Source organism: Pseudoliparis swirei, chromosome 4, assembly GCF_029220125.1.
Source record: "Pseudoliparis swirei isolate HS2019 ecotype Mariana Trench chromosome 4, NWPU_hadal_v1, whole genome shotgun sequence".
NCBI classification, from domain to species: domain Eukaryota; kingdom Metazoa; phylum Chordata; class Actinopteri; order Perciformes; family Liparidae; genus Pseudoliparis; species Pseudoliparis swirei.
In genome coordinates, this window is record NC_079391.1 from 11,498,355 (window position 1) to 11,515,967 (window position 17,613).

Below are 17,613 nucleotides of genomic sequence, written 5' to 3' on the forward strand. Positions count from 1 at the left end.
GTCTCTTGGCTGTTTGATTCCAGTCAAGTGTGAGTAACACAATTACAAACATTTGTCAAAAGGAGCCGCTCCGGATCGGGGAATGCAGACCGTTAAAGATGAACCTGTGCTTCTGATTTACAGTGTCAAAAGAGATCTACGTAAGAAAGAAAGGGTGTTATACAGGTTGGTTATTGTGTTGAATGGCATATGTGTGTGTTTGAAAGGTTTAAAAAAAAAATTGTAAATAATGAAATGAATAAGTTTAAAATTTCAGAGCACAAATCTGTGCCTGGTGTTTATTGTGGTCCTGCCTTATTGTGGTGGAATGGCATAGTGCTCTAGATTTTAACGTTAATGAGTAGGATCAAATTAATTAAGTGCTTTAATAATAATCAAATATTTCAGTGGATTAGAAAGACTCAACATATTGTAAATGATGTTAAGATGATCAATACTCTGAAATAAAGGCTGACTTCAGTAATGAGTTGCATCGTCACTATTGTTTTCCATCGGTGATCAGATGGAGATCTGAGAGCCAGAAAACCTGTTGAAGTAACTCACTCAGCACATAAATAAGTGGCTGAGATATTCAATAATCAAACCACACCTGCAACCAGATGATCAGCAACCTGGATCCTGTCATGTAAACCGGCACTGAAATACCAGATTCTCATGAGCCACGTAAAAATGTCAGATCCCGAATATTATCAAAACTAAGTGTTGACACACAAAAAAACACATTTGTGTGAGCAGTAAAATGATCACATCTTGACGGATTCATGTTTGGATAATCGATCTTTAAAGGTAGCTGCAGCCAATTCAAATGTTATGTAATTCCTGAGGGCAACAGAGAAAACACACTTGTCCTTAAAGTGTTCTCAGATTGTTGGGTGAAAATGCTATTAATTATCTTAATGTAATTTTCTCAAAATGTCCCCATTTATAGAATCTCTGGGTTGGTTTGTCACAATCCCTCCGATCCCAGAAAGAAGATGGTTTTACTGAAATGAAGAGTTGTCCGTAGCCACCGCCACGAGCATCTCTGCAGGACTTTTAAGAAAGAGAGCAGATGCATTATGGGCCAGACTTCCTGTTGAACATGTATTTTGACAGGGCAGAGCCCAAACCCGCATTCCGTCTGAGTGGACGTGCTCTTGGAAATATCAGATGTTTTTAGACAAATCTGGCTCATGATGGAATACAATGTGGGTCATAACACAGGCTCATGGTATGTTATTGTCCCTGTGTTCAAAGCAGGCGATCCTCGTGTGCCTCTTCATCCTCTAACTAGATAAGACCAATGATGCATCGTTGGTTGGTAACGCCGCTCTCGGCAGCTTGTTATTGATGTTATTTTTGTATTTGTTTTTGTTTGTTTGTTGGGTTACACGGCTCACATCATCGGCACTGTCTGAATGGTCTCTGGCCTTCTCCTTCATCAGCTACAACCGAGATTTCCAGGTACTTTCTCCCCTCCACATCTGCTTTTGAACATCTATACATATTTAATGTATATAACGCCGTGCTACACAATAATAATTCCCGTAAATGTCGCGTGGTCGTTCTAAGTTCTCAATAAAGTTCTGTGTGTTGACAAATGAAAACATTTCTTTTTGTGTTTTTAGTTTTGTTTCTGTCTTTTTATTTTTCTGAATAAAATTACTTTGAGGACCGAAGTCGATTTGCAGTGCAGTTTTTCGAGCAGGTGGTCTTTAGTTATCCACAGAAGGGCCTCAATTGTTTTATGCCATCTTCCCTAAAACAGATTAATCTTAAATTCAACTAGGAAGGTTGTACAAGTTTGTTTTGATTGCGTCATGTACAATGTGTGAGATAAACTACAAAAGCTGAATTGACTTGATTAGCACACTTACAATCAGTGTCATGTCTACAGGATTTATAAGGTGTCAAATGATATCTTTCCCTCATTTACTACATCTGGACGTGTTTTTGTTTGGTTGCTGCAGCCAACTTTTAAAAAACCATCAGGACTTGATTGCTTTATTTTGTAACTGAATTGCTGTTTGGTTATGAAAACCTGGATATGATAAACATAAATGTTGAAATGCCATCTTTAAAACAGGAACGTCTAGTTACATCATGACTGGTCTTGTTACTGCTTGATGGATAGTTCTCATGTATCACAAGTAGTAACATTATTTTGTCCTGAGTCGTTATTGGCTGGTTATTTTAAAATATTCAAATGTTTGTACCACTTTCAAATAAGGCACCCTGTATAAAAGAAGGTTGACTTTATTAATAGTCAATAAATACATTTTTACTTCATTCCAGACTAATTATAAGCAATCCATAACAACTTCTGGGTTTCCAGATTGTGGAAACTCCATATTACTTTTTAGCCCCTTGACCAAAGAGCTGCAGATGATCTGGAAGTTGGAACATAAACAGTTATTAGTAGATAGATAGATAGATGGATACTTTATTAATCCCGAGGGAAATTTAGAATATTAGCACCGCTGGCTGATGATTACAACTCTTAAAGGTTATCTGTGCGATATTCAGAACATTATTAAAGCATCCAACAACAATTTGCTGTGAAAAGAATACGATATAGTGGCGTAACGTCTACCTGAACAGAAGATGAATTCCTCTCCCTGTGTTCTCATGTGAGTGGCCGGCTGTCTAGCTGACGAGCGGTGCTCGACAGCGACACCAAGTGGTGAAAATACACATTGCACCTTTTAATGCTTTGCTAACTTTAAGTGCAGACCCCTTTATCATTCCCAACTCATCAATTACTAATGTTTGGTCAGTACACTATGCCATCAGAAATCAACTCTGGATCTCATCAAGGTTCCCTTACCAGATAACTATTCTCACGTTGTCACCTGAGTCGTTATTGGCTGGTTATGAGTCACTAGAAAGGGACCATGCTCTTTTCCGAAACCAAACCTTACAAAGGGGTTTTGTAGACACAACTTCCGGTGGAGACGGAAGTGTGACATGCGCGCGGGGACCTTCTTCAACACGTCCTACCAACAGGTTAGAGGAGCACTGACTAATTGTCGGTATTTGACACGTGGGGTGTGAGCATGTATATGGAAGTCGTCACCTGGACGTCGCCATCTTGTTTTTGTTTTTTTACATTGAACCCACAGAGTCGAGCTAATTATAGACAATTTTAGACACAGACATTTTTAGACAACACGGTTACAATTAACTTTCGTGAAGTGAAAACACGCAGTGAAAAGGCCAAAGGTCTCCGATGGAAACGCAGAAGAACTCCCGGACCTGACGACGCCCCGGCGGCGGCCTGTCGGTCACAAGGTAGCGGCTCTCTAACCATGTGCTGCTTTAGGTCTATCCACTCCCGATGGGACCATCATGCTGTTTTAAAGAAGAATTGAAACTAGCGTTTAAAATAATACATTTGTGTTTACAATGAGGTAACACATCAAATGAGAAGAAGGATATTTTTTTCATATAGCGTTACTTCTATTGAGTTGCCCTCTTATGGCTATTAGAAATAATTCAAGTTTTCACTTTTCAGAAGGTTTCCCCTGCTACAGGCGTAATAAAAGTGCGTTATCACTGCCTTTTTGCCAAATTAAATTAGAAATTACAAATCTTTTCACAGCCCTAAATAGTTAGTCTGTTAACTAATCGTTAAGCATTATTAAAGAAATGTTAAAAATAATAATATTCAAACTTATGTATCCCTTTAAAAAAATAGCATGGCCATTAAAAAGTAATGTCCATTTTTTCAGAACACTGTTGTTCTTATTGTGTTTGAATTATGTATGCTTATGTTTGGAGCCTGTCTGTAGCTGGTTGCGACGATACATATCTGGGAAATAACTGTCACCCAAACGTGATTCAGAGGTGATGATCTAACTGCCGCGGACTCGTCTGTGAGCTCGCTGATTGAAGATATTTATATATATTTTATATAAATATATATATATATATATGTTCTTCTTGACATTATGCTGCTCGTCAGCGTGCGCACACTGCACTCCCTTTGCCAAGAACATAGCCGACTTCAGGGAGGCTGGCGAGTGGGGGAGTGAGGAGGGACAGTAATGTTTTCCTCTGGTCCTGAGGGGTCTCCTTCTCTATATAAGGACTGTGAGCCGCTCCGCAGCCACACAGCCAGCAGCAGCCTGGCGCTCTCACAAGGGAATAATACAGCTCTCCAGCGCGCGGAGGAAACTGCGCCGAAATATTCAACCGGATACCTGAGACAGATAGGTGAGCATTATGAGACATGTACTTGCAATGTGTTCCGGTTTAGATTTCAACAACGCTGAGTTATAGCAGGTGTTTAACTGTCTATAGGCTCTGATTATTCTGTTTGACTTATATCTGTAATGCAAACATAATATGATAAACCGTGTGCAGATATCAAGGATTTGTGAATTGAGATAAACCTGTATCCCTAAGCCTATTTTATTTTTCAATTTTATAATTTTTTTCAGTATAACAATATGAAATTGTGGGTTACAAAGCATGCCTCTGTAAAAGTGTTGGCAACACACTGCCATTCATTGTAAGTGCTACACTGAGCAAACGTCAATGGGAGAGCTGTAGTCCCCTTGATGGAAAATTAAATGCAAGATTTTTAAGTTATCAAGACAGTAAAAATCCAACTTGAGTTCTCGGGTCAGCTGTTGTAAAGACATAATAACTGGTGTAGCAGTCTTCACAGAGAATGGAAAAGTGAGCAAACGTCTATGAAAATATATAAATCCGACCATTATATTGTGACATGGGTTGTGTTTACATTTAACCCCGTGGTAAGGCTGAGAGGAGGTCAGTCCCTCTTCAGATCAGACACAGGCCAGCCAATGGCAGAGAGCGCTCAGTTCCCACAGGCAAGATGTGGATATGTACATGTGTCCAAGTCGTCTGCTGTGTCTGTCACTCTGCTCTAACACAAGAGCCACGAGAAGGGCCCAGACAGAGCGGGTAGAGGTTGAGTGTGAAGAGGAGGGCACGGGAGTGGAGAAGGGTGTGGCGCCTGAGCTGCCCGCTGGCACAGCATGTTGACACAGAGAAGGTGCCAGACCTCAAGCCGCCTTTTCAGCCAGATGGAAAGAGGTGAAGGGAATCCAGGATGAGAGCAACCAGTGCGAGCTAGAGCTTGGTTTATTTTTTGTTTCTTCTCTAATTGGACTGCTCTTCTCTCTTTATAAAACTTTGGGATATTTGGTTCAGCTCCAATCTTGGACGTCATGCTTGTTGCTGTCCAGAGGGAGGTCATATGCACGGCCAGGTACAGACCTGGATGTTTCAGGAATAAAGTGTTTTGCGGTTCAGCAGGATGAAAGCTCGTCAACCTGAACTCAGGTCTCCCTCATCAGTGTCTCGCCCCACTGTTTGGTTATAACAGTCAGTCAGGAGATGGGAAGAGCTAGTATTTCTCTCTCTATAATTAAGGTGCATCAAGCCCAAAATCAGAGTCAGATTTACTAATGAAGATTAAAATGCTCTTGTTAACAGGTACTTAAAGCCATATTATTATTATTATTAGGCGGAAAGGCTCTTTAAAGTTATTAAACAATGCAAATAAGTCCTGAATTCTCAAATTAATTGTCTTTTGGATACAGAAGTTAACTGGTTGCCTAAACGTGGTACAGTTTATGTTCATGGGAAAATGTATTTAAACTATTAATTAAATGTTGTTCACTATACATCAACATGTTGGTGTCGGCCATTAGAGGGTCACTGGTAATGTAACTATATGATGTCACAATATATTCACAGTATCCTAATGTAGTCAGTTCTGGGACAATCAAGACAATCAGCTATGGTGCACCAAGGTATAAAAGACAGAGCAAGAGATAGCTCTTAAATATAGAGAGTAACTTATAACAACCCGTACAGTCTCAAAATGACCAGACACATAGACTTACTTATACTTATTGCATGGCTGTTGCATTAGATGGCATCATATTATTTTTGTATTATATGTATAACCACAAACTGACACAAGGCTGAACTGACAGAAAGCAGAACATATAAAGAATAAAAAGTCCAGAGTTGAGCCAGGACTTTCAGTTTACTTTGCCTCATCCTCATAAGAGACGGGCGGTGTGCCAGTAAACAAGATGAAAAGGGAAATAATGAAGGATTTTACATTTCCACATCAATATTTCATCCCAGCCCCAATAAATGTACAACATGTTTATAGAAAGACTCCTACATTAGTTTAGTAATCGGTGCTGTGCTTTATTGACTCTCACAGTAGGGAAAGACTCATTACATATTTCCTCTCTGCAGGTCGTGTCTGGGACTTAAACACAATCTGCTGTCTCCTGCCGTCTGAAAGTTCAACCCAGACAGCGGAAGTGTCAGAATGACCTGCGCTGCCATGACCTGGATCCCTGTCCTCTCCCTCCTGCTGTTGTGGGTCAGTGACTCAGCTTCCCTCTTCCTGCCCGACTCCAATGAGCTCAGGCAGCTGCTGAGCCGCTACGAGGAGGCAGCGGACCAGAACAGCGGCAGCAACGCAGCTGGAAATAGGACCCGACGTGCCATCCGCTGGTCGGACCGCGAGGAGATCCTCCAGCTACACAACAAGCTGAGGGGCTCCGTTTACCCCACTGCCTCAAACATGGAGCACATGGTGAGACAAGTCCCCTCACCCTGATTACCTGTACTGCTTTTATTCTGAAAGATGATTCACATTCATCAACTGTAATCTTTCGCTTTACCATAAAAATAACTTCAATTTAATGTGTCAGCAACCTCTGAAATGAGGCTGTGATTAGAGTTTATGGTGAAATTCTGCCTAGAACAGCAGTGTTGCTGTCACATAAAAAACCTTTTCTCCCTGCTGGAAACATGCAGTCATGATGGCGAGCAGTTGCCAGCCTGCTGTGCTGCTCTTTTACAAGGAGGATAATAAGCCTGACTCTGTCCGACCTGCAAGCAGCTCGGCACTGGAGAAGAAAGGAGAGTGGGGGCTGGGTCAAAGGAAAACAGCAAGAAGTTGGCTAGAAAGGGAAAATCCAGGGACAACGTGGCACATCAATGAGTAGAGTCGAGATGGGATGATTGTTGAGACACACAGGAGGTTATAGAAAGCCACGCGGTCCATAACGTTGAGAGAAGCAGTGGCGGCCCGTGTGTCTCCGGCGTGCGGTTATAGCAGGAAAGGAAAGTGTCTGAAGATTTACTCTGCCCCAGTGCTCTCTCAAATTCCAGTGAACAGGCAATGTGTGTTTGTGTTCGTGAATGGGTGTTTGGGGTTACAGTGGTGTCTGCGTGTGCATGTTTTAGCGACCACCAAAAGGCTGGAAATGTACTGAAGTTGTGTGCTTTGAGAGGCCGTGCTGTATGCAGTCCCCCCTCCCTTCACAGCGCCCCCATCCACTGAGAGTCAGGTGTCTTCTCCGCTTTCCACCCCGCTCTCTCCACCGCCGTAAAGAAACCCAATGTGGAAATGTGGATAATTCAGCTGTGATTGCTGGAGATTTGTCGTGGACCAGGGCCAGGCGCCAGCTGCCCCTCTCAAATTCCACCGTCAAAGGTTAATGTTGTACTCGTCTGCAGCTCGGTTTCAGCCCACTGGGAAGGAAGGAAGTGCAGAAGTAGAGGTCTTTAATAAGTTGTGGTTAGGCATCTAACTGCTTTATATCGTAGCAGCTGCAGCAGGTGAATGTCGCAACGTATTCTCATTTGAAACTGTGCTTTACTTTACGTGTCCAGGTTTGGGACGATGAGTTGGAGCGGTCGGCCACTCATTGGGCAGAGCAGTGTCAGTGGGACCATGGGCCACACGACCTGCTCATGTCTATCGGACAAAACCTGGCGGTTCACTGGGGAAGGTGAGATGCAATGACACACGTATAGTCAGTCAGCTTTACTATGTGTTTTTCAAGAATACAAATGTATCTGTACCACTTTCTCATAAGACACCACATACGGTTTGCAAATTCTAGCTACAAGCTTTGTAGTTGCAACACATTTATAAGACCCACGTCTCATGCTGTTTGTCCTTTTTAGTTTACGTTACTGCAGGAAGAAATGTTTCAAATTCATTATAAGATCAGTTGTTGATTATCAGATTATTGTCCAGGTCCTCCCTTTTGCAGAAGGTGATATTGGGATGGGGAACACAGAAAACATAATACCTGCTCAGCATCGGCCTATTAGGATTTTCAATAGTCGATGGCCTGACTGTGAACCGTTGTGGACTTTCTGTACTTTTTAGTCTTCTATTTAGTTAGTTTAGAGTTGTTCTGTCACATAATGAACAGGTCATACAGATTTTCTATGTAATTCTCATTCAGATTTTCTATACTGATCCTTGATGTCTGTGTGAGTGTGTGTGTGTCCGAGTAGATACCAGGCAGGAGACCTCTGTGCCTGACAGTGTATGTCTATCGCAGCAGGTGCCCTGCAGGAATCTGTTTCCATTCTCACAGCCCTCCTCCTCCCTCGCTATTCCCTTCTTTTCTTCCTGTGCCAGCAAATCCTGCCCACTCCCCCTCCACTCTCTCATTTAGAAGCTCAACACTTTTCAATACCGTAAAAAGAGATGTTTATAACAAGAGCGTGAGCTGATTTGTTGGACTGTGGAGTCATGTTTACACTTTTCTCTGATTATTTTTTTATCGCTGATTTGATTTAAGGGGGTGGAAAAGACTGTTGTTCTGTGTGCCAGGTCAGATTCAGACTCATCATTTCAGGCCTGAAGGGAGGAGGAGGAGGAGGAGAAGGAGGAGGAGGAAGTGCAGCGAGGTTCATGCAGTGGTTCTAAAGTCTAGCCAAAGCACCTGGCAGCTCCCTCAGATATTTCCCTTTTGCCCCTGGTACCTGGACGGCTTGTGACTGAGCCTACTGTGTGTATGTGTATGTGTGTGTGTGTGTGTGTACACGTGGGTCCTACAGATACCGCTCTCCTGCCTTCCATGTCCAGGCCTGGTACGATGAAGTGAAAGACTACACCTATCCCTACCCCCAGGAGTGCAATCCTTGGTGCCCAGACCGCTGCTCAGGGCCGATGTGCACCCATTACACCCAGGTGAGAGGAATAGGGAAAGAAAAACGAGCGGGGACTCGATCCAAATCTTTGGTAAATCGGTGGAGTACTCCTATAACTATGCACTTGCAGTAGGGATGTCATGAGAACTTCATAAAATCATGGTCCGACTCTAACAGTGTTCCTTCGCGATAGAAAAATGTCCCTGATAATGGTACATTGTGGACAAAAAACTCAGCGTCGAAATTGGCAAGAGAGATGGCAATATTAGCTGTTAGCAGTCGGTGGGCAGCAAGGTCCACCTTGGTTGAATAACAAAGCTAACAGCTAGTGCTTCCAGAGGTTGCACTGAGTTACATTATGATGCGTTAAAGCTCTATTCAGTGAAAATGATGGTCGGGCGAAGGTAAATAACATTATTAAGATGTGTTCAAATGCAGACTTTAAATGGCGATACTCTACTGCAGTGAGTTGTGTTCTGTGCTCTACTACCTTTTGAAGCAGACATGGTAATGTCTCCTATATTTATGATACAATCTGTTTAGTATTAGGTCATGTGCCTTCTTTTATCTGCAATATGGAGCATATGTCACTTGACAGGTATTGCTGGGATACAACATGTGGTGTGCCCCGGTATTTATTGGGCAAGTTCTGGATCGACTGAGGGATTGAATGATGTGCATGGATATAGTAACTTGTAAACAGTGATGGATGAAGTGAAGAGAAGATGCAGTGAGCAGGTCACCGCTTCACTTAGACTTTACTTTGTAGCTGCTGGGATAAGTTTACAGAAACATCCAGACTCCCCCCCCCCCCCCGCCTCTGAAACCGAACCACTGCCATCTGGTAGTCATTTTCAGACACACCAGACACTGCTCACTGCTTGACCTGGATTATTCTGAAGATGCTGCAGATGGGAGACGATGCCAAATCTGAGCATCATCATCTTTTCTATACGCTTCATATGCTGGAAGTGCTGATTTATCTGCAGTCCAGGCAACCGTACTCCATAACTAGCTCTGTGGAGATGAGCTCGACCCTCTGGGCTTAGAAAGTACGGATGGAGCTTAACTACCAGCGCTCGGCACAAATCCGTCTGCGTGCTGACTCACTGCTTCCAGTGGCTTCTAACTGTACCAGGGAAAAGATGAACATTCCTGAATAGGGAGAGTGCATATGTTTCAGAGTTAGGGAGGAAAGTCAGGAGGAGTTATGGAACAAGCTGTGTTGTATTCACCATCAAACGTCACGTGATTCAGCTTTCACAGCCCTGCAGCCACTTTCCATTTAATTTGCCGTTTTAATTGACCGTGGACGGTTTTGAGCCTTGGCGGACTTCTGTTTCTTCAAGGTTAAGATATTAAGAACTGCCATTTGTATCCACTTCTATCAGTGTGATGAAGAGGATCATGATTGTGTCACAGCTTTCATCCCACTGGGCCAGTCCACGGTGACTGGTGGAACAATGGCCTACAAGCTCAGTTTACTCTGCTGTGTCTGTTGATTACAGTTGTCCATCCTAACTTCGACTCTTCTCTTTACAGCTGGTCTGGGCAACCACTAACCGAGTGGGCTGTGCTGTGCACGTGTGTCCAAGGATGAACGTGTGGGGAGAAACATGGGAGAACTCTGTTTACCTCGTGTGCAACTATTCCCCAAAGTGAGCTCGCTGTTCATCACCACTTCTGCTCTTTGGTCACCTGTGTTTACAGTCGTCTTCCTTCCAGTGCTGACTTATGCTCCAGTGTGTAACCCTGACTACAGATGTGTCGTGCATATTGCCCAATACATGTGTATGACATACTGGAGCCATTAAAATCCAAATGGCAAAATAATAATGTAGCATGTGGAAAGAAAAATAAGAGCAGAGTAGACGGTTTTTTCCAGATGTAATTGCCTGAGAGACAACGTGGCATTAATGACTATCAGCAGTGTTGACGATGGACAAAGAGCGCTCACGTGATTTCAAGGCCACGAGCCCAGTGACGCTGGGCTGATGATTCATTTTCACCGACAAGCTGTCCACTCTTTCCTTCCGCAGGGGCAACTGGATCGGCGAGGCTCCATACCAGCATGGCCGCCCTTGTTCCCATTGCCCTCCCAGCTATGGAGGAGGATGTAGGAATAACCAGTGCTACAAAGGTGAGCCAAGCCACATGGGTTTCATTGAAAGATGTGAACATGTTATATGTTACCAACCTGAGCCCTGATCTGTTTGTCCATCTGAAGACGCTCAGCGCTCTGAGACGGAGGACATGAATGAGGTGGAGAAGCCTCAGGTTCCACTGCCACCTCGTACCACCCCCAAACCTAGACCGTCTGCTCCCAAGAAACCAGCATCCAGACCCTCCGGTCCTCGGCCCACCACACCAAGGACGCCATCTTCAAAGACTCCTGGCAACACCTTTCTTGGTATGTGCAGGAACTATTGAAAATAACCATAAAGATTCACGCGTTGTACATTTCTTTACTCATTTATGATGCTGTTGTTGCAGCTCAAAACATCAAGTGTGAGACGAGGCTCCGAGATAAATGTAGAGGTGCTGCCTGCAACAGGTCAGTTTATTTTTTCGGATGTGAACAATATATATCTTGTTTATTCTGATATATTATATACTTCCTTCGCAATTTCAACTCACTCTTGTTTCTCATTGTCTGACTTTGCAGATATAAGTGTCCTGCTAATTGTCTGAATAAGAAAGGGAAAGTTTGGGGAACTCTCTTTTACGATGTGGTGAGTATGTCCAACATGAAACAAACATCCTGCATCATTTAAACTGCAAATTGCTATTTGTTAAAACTTTTTAAAAATTGTTTCAGCAATCAAGTATTTGCCGTGCTGCTATTCATTTTGGTGTCATTGACAACAACGGAGGAGTGGTCGACATCACAAGGATGGACAAGCTCCCATTCTTTGTCAGAGCCACTAAGAATGGCATTGAGTCTTCCAGGTACTGTAGATGTTGGGCCTGATTTTCCCAAATAGCTTTCATTTGCATTACATTTACTGATTGACATCCGTCTGCCTATACGATTCACATCTTGTGCAATAGTATAATTTTCTGGAAACCGTTTGCTTTCCTAATTTCTAACCACTGTGATGTGTTTTCCAGTAAATACAAACCCGGGAATGCCTTTGTGGTGGCCAAGATGGAAGGTAAGTGAGGCACAGTTTTTAAGAAGAGCTTTGAGTCATGGTTCTTACCAAATTCCCAGTCAGTCAACAGATATTGGGTGAACTAATTGTTTTTTCTTCTCTCTGTTTGACAGAAATGACTGCTGACTGCTACTCCACAGTGACTGAAATCTGCCCTTTCAAACCGCCCTACTCACACTGTCCAAGGTGCCTCCTCACCTCGTATCATTCTCTAAAGCAAATGATTAGCCAATCAAAGGTTCTGCTTTACAGTTACTCCTCCTGGGGGCACCCATTTGTGATATCCTTATATCTCCTTACATCTTTATTATACTGTGTCATAAACAATTAAAAACTTTGTAGAGTTTATAAATGCTAAATAGAAAGTATTGTGACCCTTATCTGTTGCTAAAAATGTATACTTATATCCAATTTGCTTCTCAGGATCTTCTGTCCGGGCAACTGCAAGACTCAGCCTTCCTATTGGTCGCCTGTAATTGGAAACAGCGTCTATACAGAGGTAAGTTAAACACTGTTCTGGATCTGCATGTTATGAAAGACCTTGATCATGAATCTTGAATGCAATTTTATTTATCACGGTATTCCTAGTTCAGACAGAATTGAATATAAACCTGGATCTGCATCATTTGCAGACATTGAATCACAGTATGAATGTGGCTGAGTAGAGAATGGGAGTCATGGTGAGGTAAGCCAGGGGATGACAGGGTGATATCCCCCAGCATGGGGCCGGACCACTCACAGGCGTATGCAAGTGTGTCGTCGGGCGAAGTGCTTTTGTTTCAGACATAGGACACAGTCATGTTCAGAGTAGATGAGTCATTGTAATGTTCCCTCCAGGCGAAATTCATCAGATGTAAAGTTTTTAGAAATTGACGTCACTCTTGTGGATTATTTTGGAGTTCCCACATGAGGTCGATATAGTTTTAAATGGTGTATTATCTTGGACACCGACCTTAGATGACTTCCGGCTGGACACAGATCACAGGTCCCCGGAGGTTTGAACGTCTTACAAAGGTCACAGAATACGGCAGCAGTGCTGCTCACGCTAATGAGCCCAGGAAGGGTTGCAATCTCACACAGATGTAGAAGCTGGATGCTGGTTAGCAATGAGACATAAACCATCTGGTGAGAAGTGGTGTTGGGGTGTATGGACAGTGTGATTTGTGTTTAGACTAGAAATGAATCATTCTGCTCCAGACTGTTGATAAGAGCTCAGTCGCTTGTGCTGGCTCAGACTGGGAAACAAATGTTTGTGTCTGAGAGTTACTGCAATATATTTTGTGCTGTATTTGATAATGAAGGAATTGAAAAGACATTCATGTCGGGAAAAAGGCTTTAAAAGTATTTCTCCTCTGTGCCACATGTTCTCCCCACAGGGCTCCAGTATTTGTAAAGCAGCCATCCATGCAGGTGCAATCAAAGCAGATGGCGGTTTTGTGGATGTTCTGCCGCTGGACAAGAGAAAGAACTATGCTGGCGTCCTGAAAAATGGCATCCAGTCTGAGAGGTACTCCTCATTTGAACTATTTTTAGTGTAATTATCTTTTATCCCAGATGAGGTTTGTTGCAGAATAACAAACGGCACAAAGATAAATGGCTACAGCACCATGTCCAATAGGGACATTAGAGATTATCTGTGTTCCAGAAATCTATATTTTTTTGATTTGGCTTTTCAAGAGATGCTTTTTGTAAATCTAAAAATGAGAATAACCATTAATGTTTAGACACGGCGTGTGGCAGCTTTTATCAACAAACAACCATTTGACAGCTGCGAAACTGCAACGCTTCCTTGGTTGTGATGAAAGCTTTCATCGCCTTGGGCACTGTGTGCATTTATTATCGCCAGTAACACATGTCCACGCGTCTAATACATCTGGCACTGTTGCAGGTTGAGGACTGTAACATCTGCTACAGTCTCATAGGAGTCAGTAGTATGTTTGGTTTGGTGGTTAGGATTCCCGAATAATGGCATTATATTTTCCCGAACCGCAAGCAAGGTCTCTCAAACTGAATTATATTTGGATTTACGCCGAGTCAGCAAACCAACTGCACTCAATGGCATGATAACATTTGAAAGAGGGTCCCGCCCTCACAGGTGCATCAAAGCTAACAGGAGAGTGAAGTCTGCACACGACCACACACTCATAGGAAGATGTCCAATTAGGCAGATTGAGAGCTCCTGTTTGGATGGTGTGTTGGCATGTTGGCGTGTTGGCCTTTGACCCGATTGATCCCAAAATCTAATCAAATGGTCCCCGGATAATAACCAATCATCCCACCAAATTCCATGCGATTCGGTTCAATACTTTTTGAGTTCTGCGAATAACACGCATACAAATAAATAAATACACGGCGATCAAAACATAACCTTCCGCATTTTCAATGCGAAGGTAATAATAAACACATTTAAGATGTGGCAAATCAGAAAGGTCCGGAACAGATCTCCAGGTTTAACTATTCTGACAATAAGCATGCATGTGGGTTAATTGCTTAAGGTGTGTGTTTTTTAAAGGAATATCTAATGGTATGTTGGTTATATAAAAGGTAGATATGTGTAGATAATATTTATCTGAGCTCAGCTCAGGCTTTAGTATTTGACCCATGGGAGTGGGGTCAAGAAAACCTTGAAATACTATTTAAATGAAAACATGGAGCTCATTGTAAAATTAGATACGTCAATTTGACAAAAGTATCAATAATATACTTTTATTGAACGGTGCTTTTATTTGCTGTACCTTGATTCATGTCTCCTGTGACCCTGCGTGTCGTGAGTTCCCTGCATGCACGCCGTGTTTCTCACACCGCTCTCACGGCTGTGGCCGCTGCAGCGGACTCTGCCGAGGCGAGGAAGCCGCGTGGCCATGTGGGCTTGTAAGAGTAATGGTGTGGTCTGGTGTGTGGAGGGGCCACACATGGGATCTTTGCTTACTTTACTCAGGCATTTCAATTGAGTGTGCAAAGTGCTGAGTAGCCAAAATAATTCAAGACTGACTACTATGAAATCCAATGCATAACTGCAAAGGCCCCACTCAGGGCACTGGGAGAGGAGGTCAATAAACGGCAGGGTGGCCAGTTTGGACTGGACTGTTAGTGGGGAAGTAATCACAGACTATCTGGTTACTCGAGGATGGAAATGCAGTCAGCCACTTAGTCAGGGATTTCCTCTACCGACAATTATCTGTGATCTGATCCCAATCGCACAGGCCCATCATGATTATTGATCATGGCAGAGCTTCAAGGCCTCTCCACAAGTGTACTAGGACAATACGAAAAAGCGGACTTCCAAGTTTCACAAAAGCAAATGCATTTCTTTGACTCCCAGGGCCTTTTCTACACTTCTATTCACTCATCAGAGGGACTACTACTCTGCCTGTGAAACCAGTCATATAATGTCATCTGTAGTTTTAAGAGGGGATTTCAAAAGTTTGAGAGTCGAGTTCACAAAAGGATTGGGCATCTTTTGCAGCTGCTAAACCGGCACAAAGAAGACAAATATGAACTCTAATTGTCAAAGCACCCTTAAAGGGTCAAATGCATCCAGTGTAAACCTAGGGATTGTATTCCGGATAACGCTGCCTGTTGATCATTCCTCTCCAATCCATTTCTCACAATTCCCTTCGTTGGTTAGGTCCCGGCTGGCTGCAGGGCGCCGTGGTGCGGATGTGTATCGGTGGTTGCCAAATGTAACGTGTGTTCTGTATTGTCTGTTTGCAGCAGGAGCAACACAGAGGGAGGCTCTTTCCGGGTCCTGGCTGTGAGGGAGTGAGACTTCTGATCCGACTCTCACACCAACAAAGTCACCTCAGCTGCTCTGAAGAGCAGGAAGTGCCCACAGGTTGGAAACCATGGCTGTTCTTTCGTCTCTGTGCCTTCAGTGGAAGCCGAACGATCCAGCAGATTCATAAACAATAGCCACCAAGTAAAAGTTATTGTCCAATATTTTGATGGAACCAGATATAGATATTTCCACATACGTAATTAATCTGTAAATACAGAATTATTTACATATTATGATGCTTTGAACAGCTGGTGCTGTACGTTTTGATTTAGATGTGTTTTACTGAAAGTATTTTGTTTACATTAATGTTCCTATTATAAATTCAGATTGGTTTTCTAACACAGGAATGTATACTGATCACACTGTATTTAATCGTTGTGTACAGAATATGTGATATTTTGTTTGTTTTAAAAATGGAGTAACATATATTTACATTCTGATTTCATATTTAATTTGAATGCCTTTTTCTGCTCACCTGGGTACTCTTTGCTTTCTGCTCTTGAGGATTTGGCCTGTGAAACCAAATCTATGCCTAGATTGTATTTATAAAGAAAGTGTTGATGTTTTATTTGCTGGGTAAACCAGAACTCGTCAAGCAGATTAAAAAGGGGAGGAAATAGTGAGGTCATCGGAAGTGTTTCCAGGCAGTAGCCGGCTGTGCATAGATCATGTTTCCTTCGGAAGGCTGGTGTCACGCCCAGGGCCACACAGGTGCAGGTGATTTATTGAAGGAGTCACATAACTAGGTACAATATATAGTATATGGTAGCTGCAGATGGCGCCTCAGAATCGTGGCAATATTGTACATGTATTAAATAACAATCGCAGACAGTAAACATGTTAAAGATAATATGCAGTCATCTGTCATTTCATATTTATTATTGCTCGGTGCTTTTCTCATTTCCTTATCTCTGCTGTTTCTGTAAGATTTATGAAAATGCTAAATTTGTCCCCTGCCTAAGACAGATGAATGTGTCACATGTTTCAGGTCAGAAAGAGTTGCATGTATCAAGACGAGCCCATATCTTGTGTTCAAATATTTTCATCATCAAACTGAAGTTTTTTAACTTTGGAACCGTTTACACTCTGCAGTGTAGGCGTGATACACACCTGAAATTAAACTGATGTACAGTCCGCCAATTTGTACTTCAGGACTTTTGTACCAATAATTGTTGTCACTGTTTGTTTCCTTTAGGATGCAAAATATGCAAACAGAATTTTTTCAAAATACAAGAAAAAGCTGTAAATATATCACAAATACCTGGCCAAGCAAAACAAAGAATCTTTATTCCTTTATTCTACCTCAGTCCTATTGCTAAGCTCTGCATTTAATTATTTTCTATATTGGGAATTTTTATGGGAAATGTTAATGGTTTTGTAAAGTTTTGGGAAATGTAAATACCATGTTTGTTTCTGTTTTTCAATAATCCTTAATAAATAAGATATAATAAAAATGTTTAAAATTGATTGTACTTTTCTTGTTTTCATACAGGTGTAGGATTGGTTCTATATTTTTTGCACAACTTGAAAATAAAGTATGACATACAAACGCTACAACAGCTGTGTCTGTTTCAGTCAAAGATGTGTCCAGTGGGTACACCGTTATTTCATGATTTTCACATCCTTTGGGCTACAAAAAGTGTTTGATGGATCCATTATCCTTCAGTTATGTTCTGCCGACTGATCGTAGGCCTTGGTATGTTCAGCACGCCGTAAACAAACAAATCCAGTCACCAGGATACAGGA

At 42.4% G+C, this 17,613-nt stretch overlaps 1 protein-coding gene across 3 annotated transcripts; it reads left to right on the forward strand.

Annotated features, from left to right (window-relative positions):
- Positions 1–3,156: 3,156 nt before the first annotated feature.
- On the forward strand, positions 3,157–17,334 carry crispld2 (cysteine-rich secretory protein LCCL domain containing 2). 3 transcript variants are annotated; one of them, XM_056413531.1, is made up of 16 exons: positions 3,157–4,194; positions 5,161–5,218; positions 6,226–6,571; positions 7,657–7,775; positions 8,842–8,974; positions 10,477–10,592; positions 10,974–11,074; positions 11,162–11,344; positions 11,428–11,488; positions 11,600–11,666; positions 11,753–11,883; positions 12,046–12,089; positions 12,203–12,275; positions 12,513–12,588; positions 13,466–13,596; positions 15,804–17,334. In XM_056413531.1, the coding sequence occupies exons 3-16, from the start codon at positions 6,302–6,304 to the stop codon at positions 15,853–15,855; spliced, it is 1,557 nt and encodes a 518-aa protein (XP_056269506.1). In that variant the 5' UTR covers positions 3,157–4,194; positions 5,161–5,218; positions 6,226–6,301; the 3' UTR covers positions 15,856–17,334. The 3 variants fall into 3 exon arrangements, with proteins under 3 accessions (XP_056269506.1, XP_056269507.1, XP_056269505.1); XM_056413532.1 differs by lacking the exon at positions 5,161–5,218 and having other exon boundaries at positions 3,157–3,270; positions 4,068–4,194; XM_056413530.1 differs by lacking the exon at positions 5,161–5,218.
- Positions 17,335–17,613: the final 279 nt, after the last annotated feature.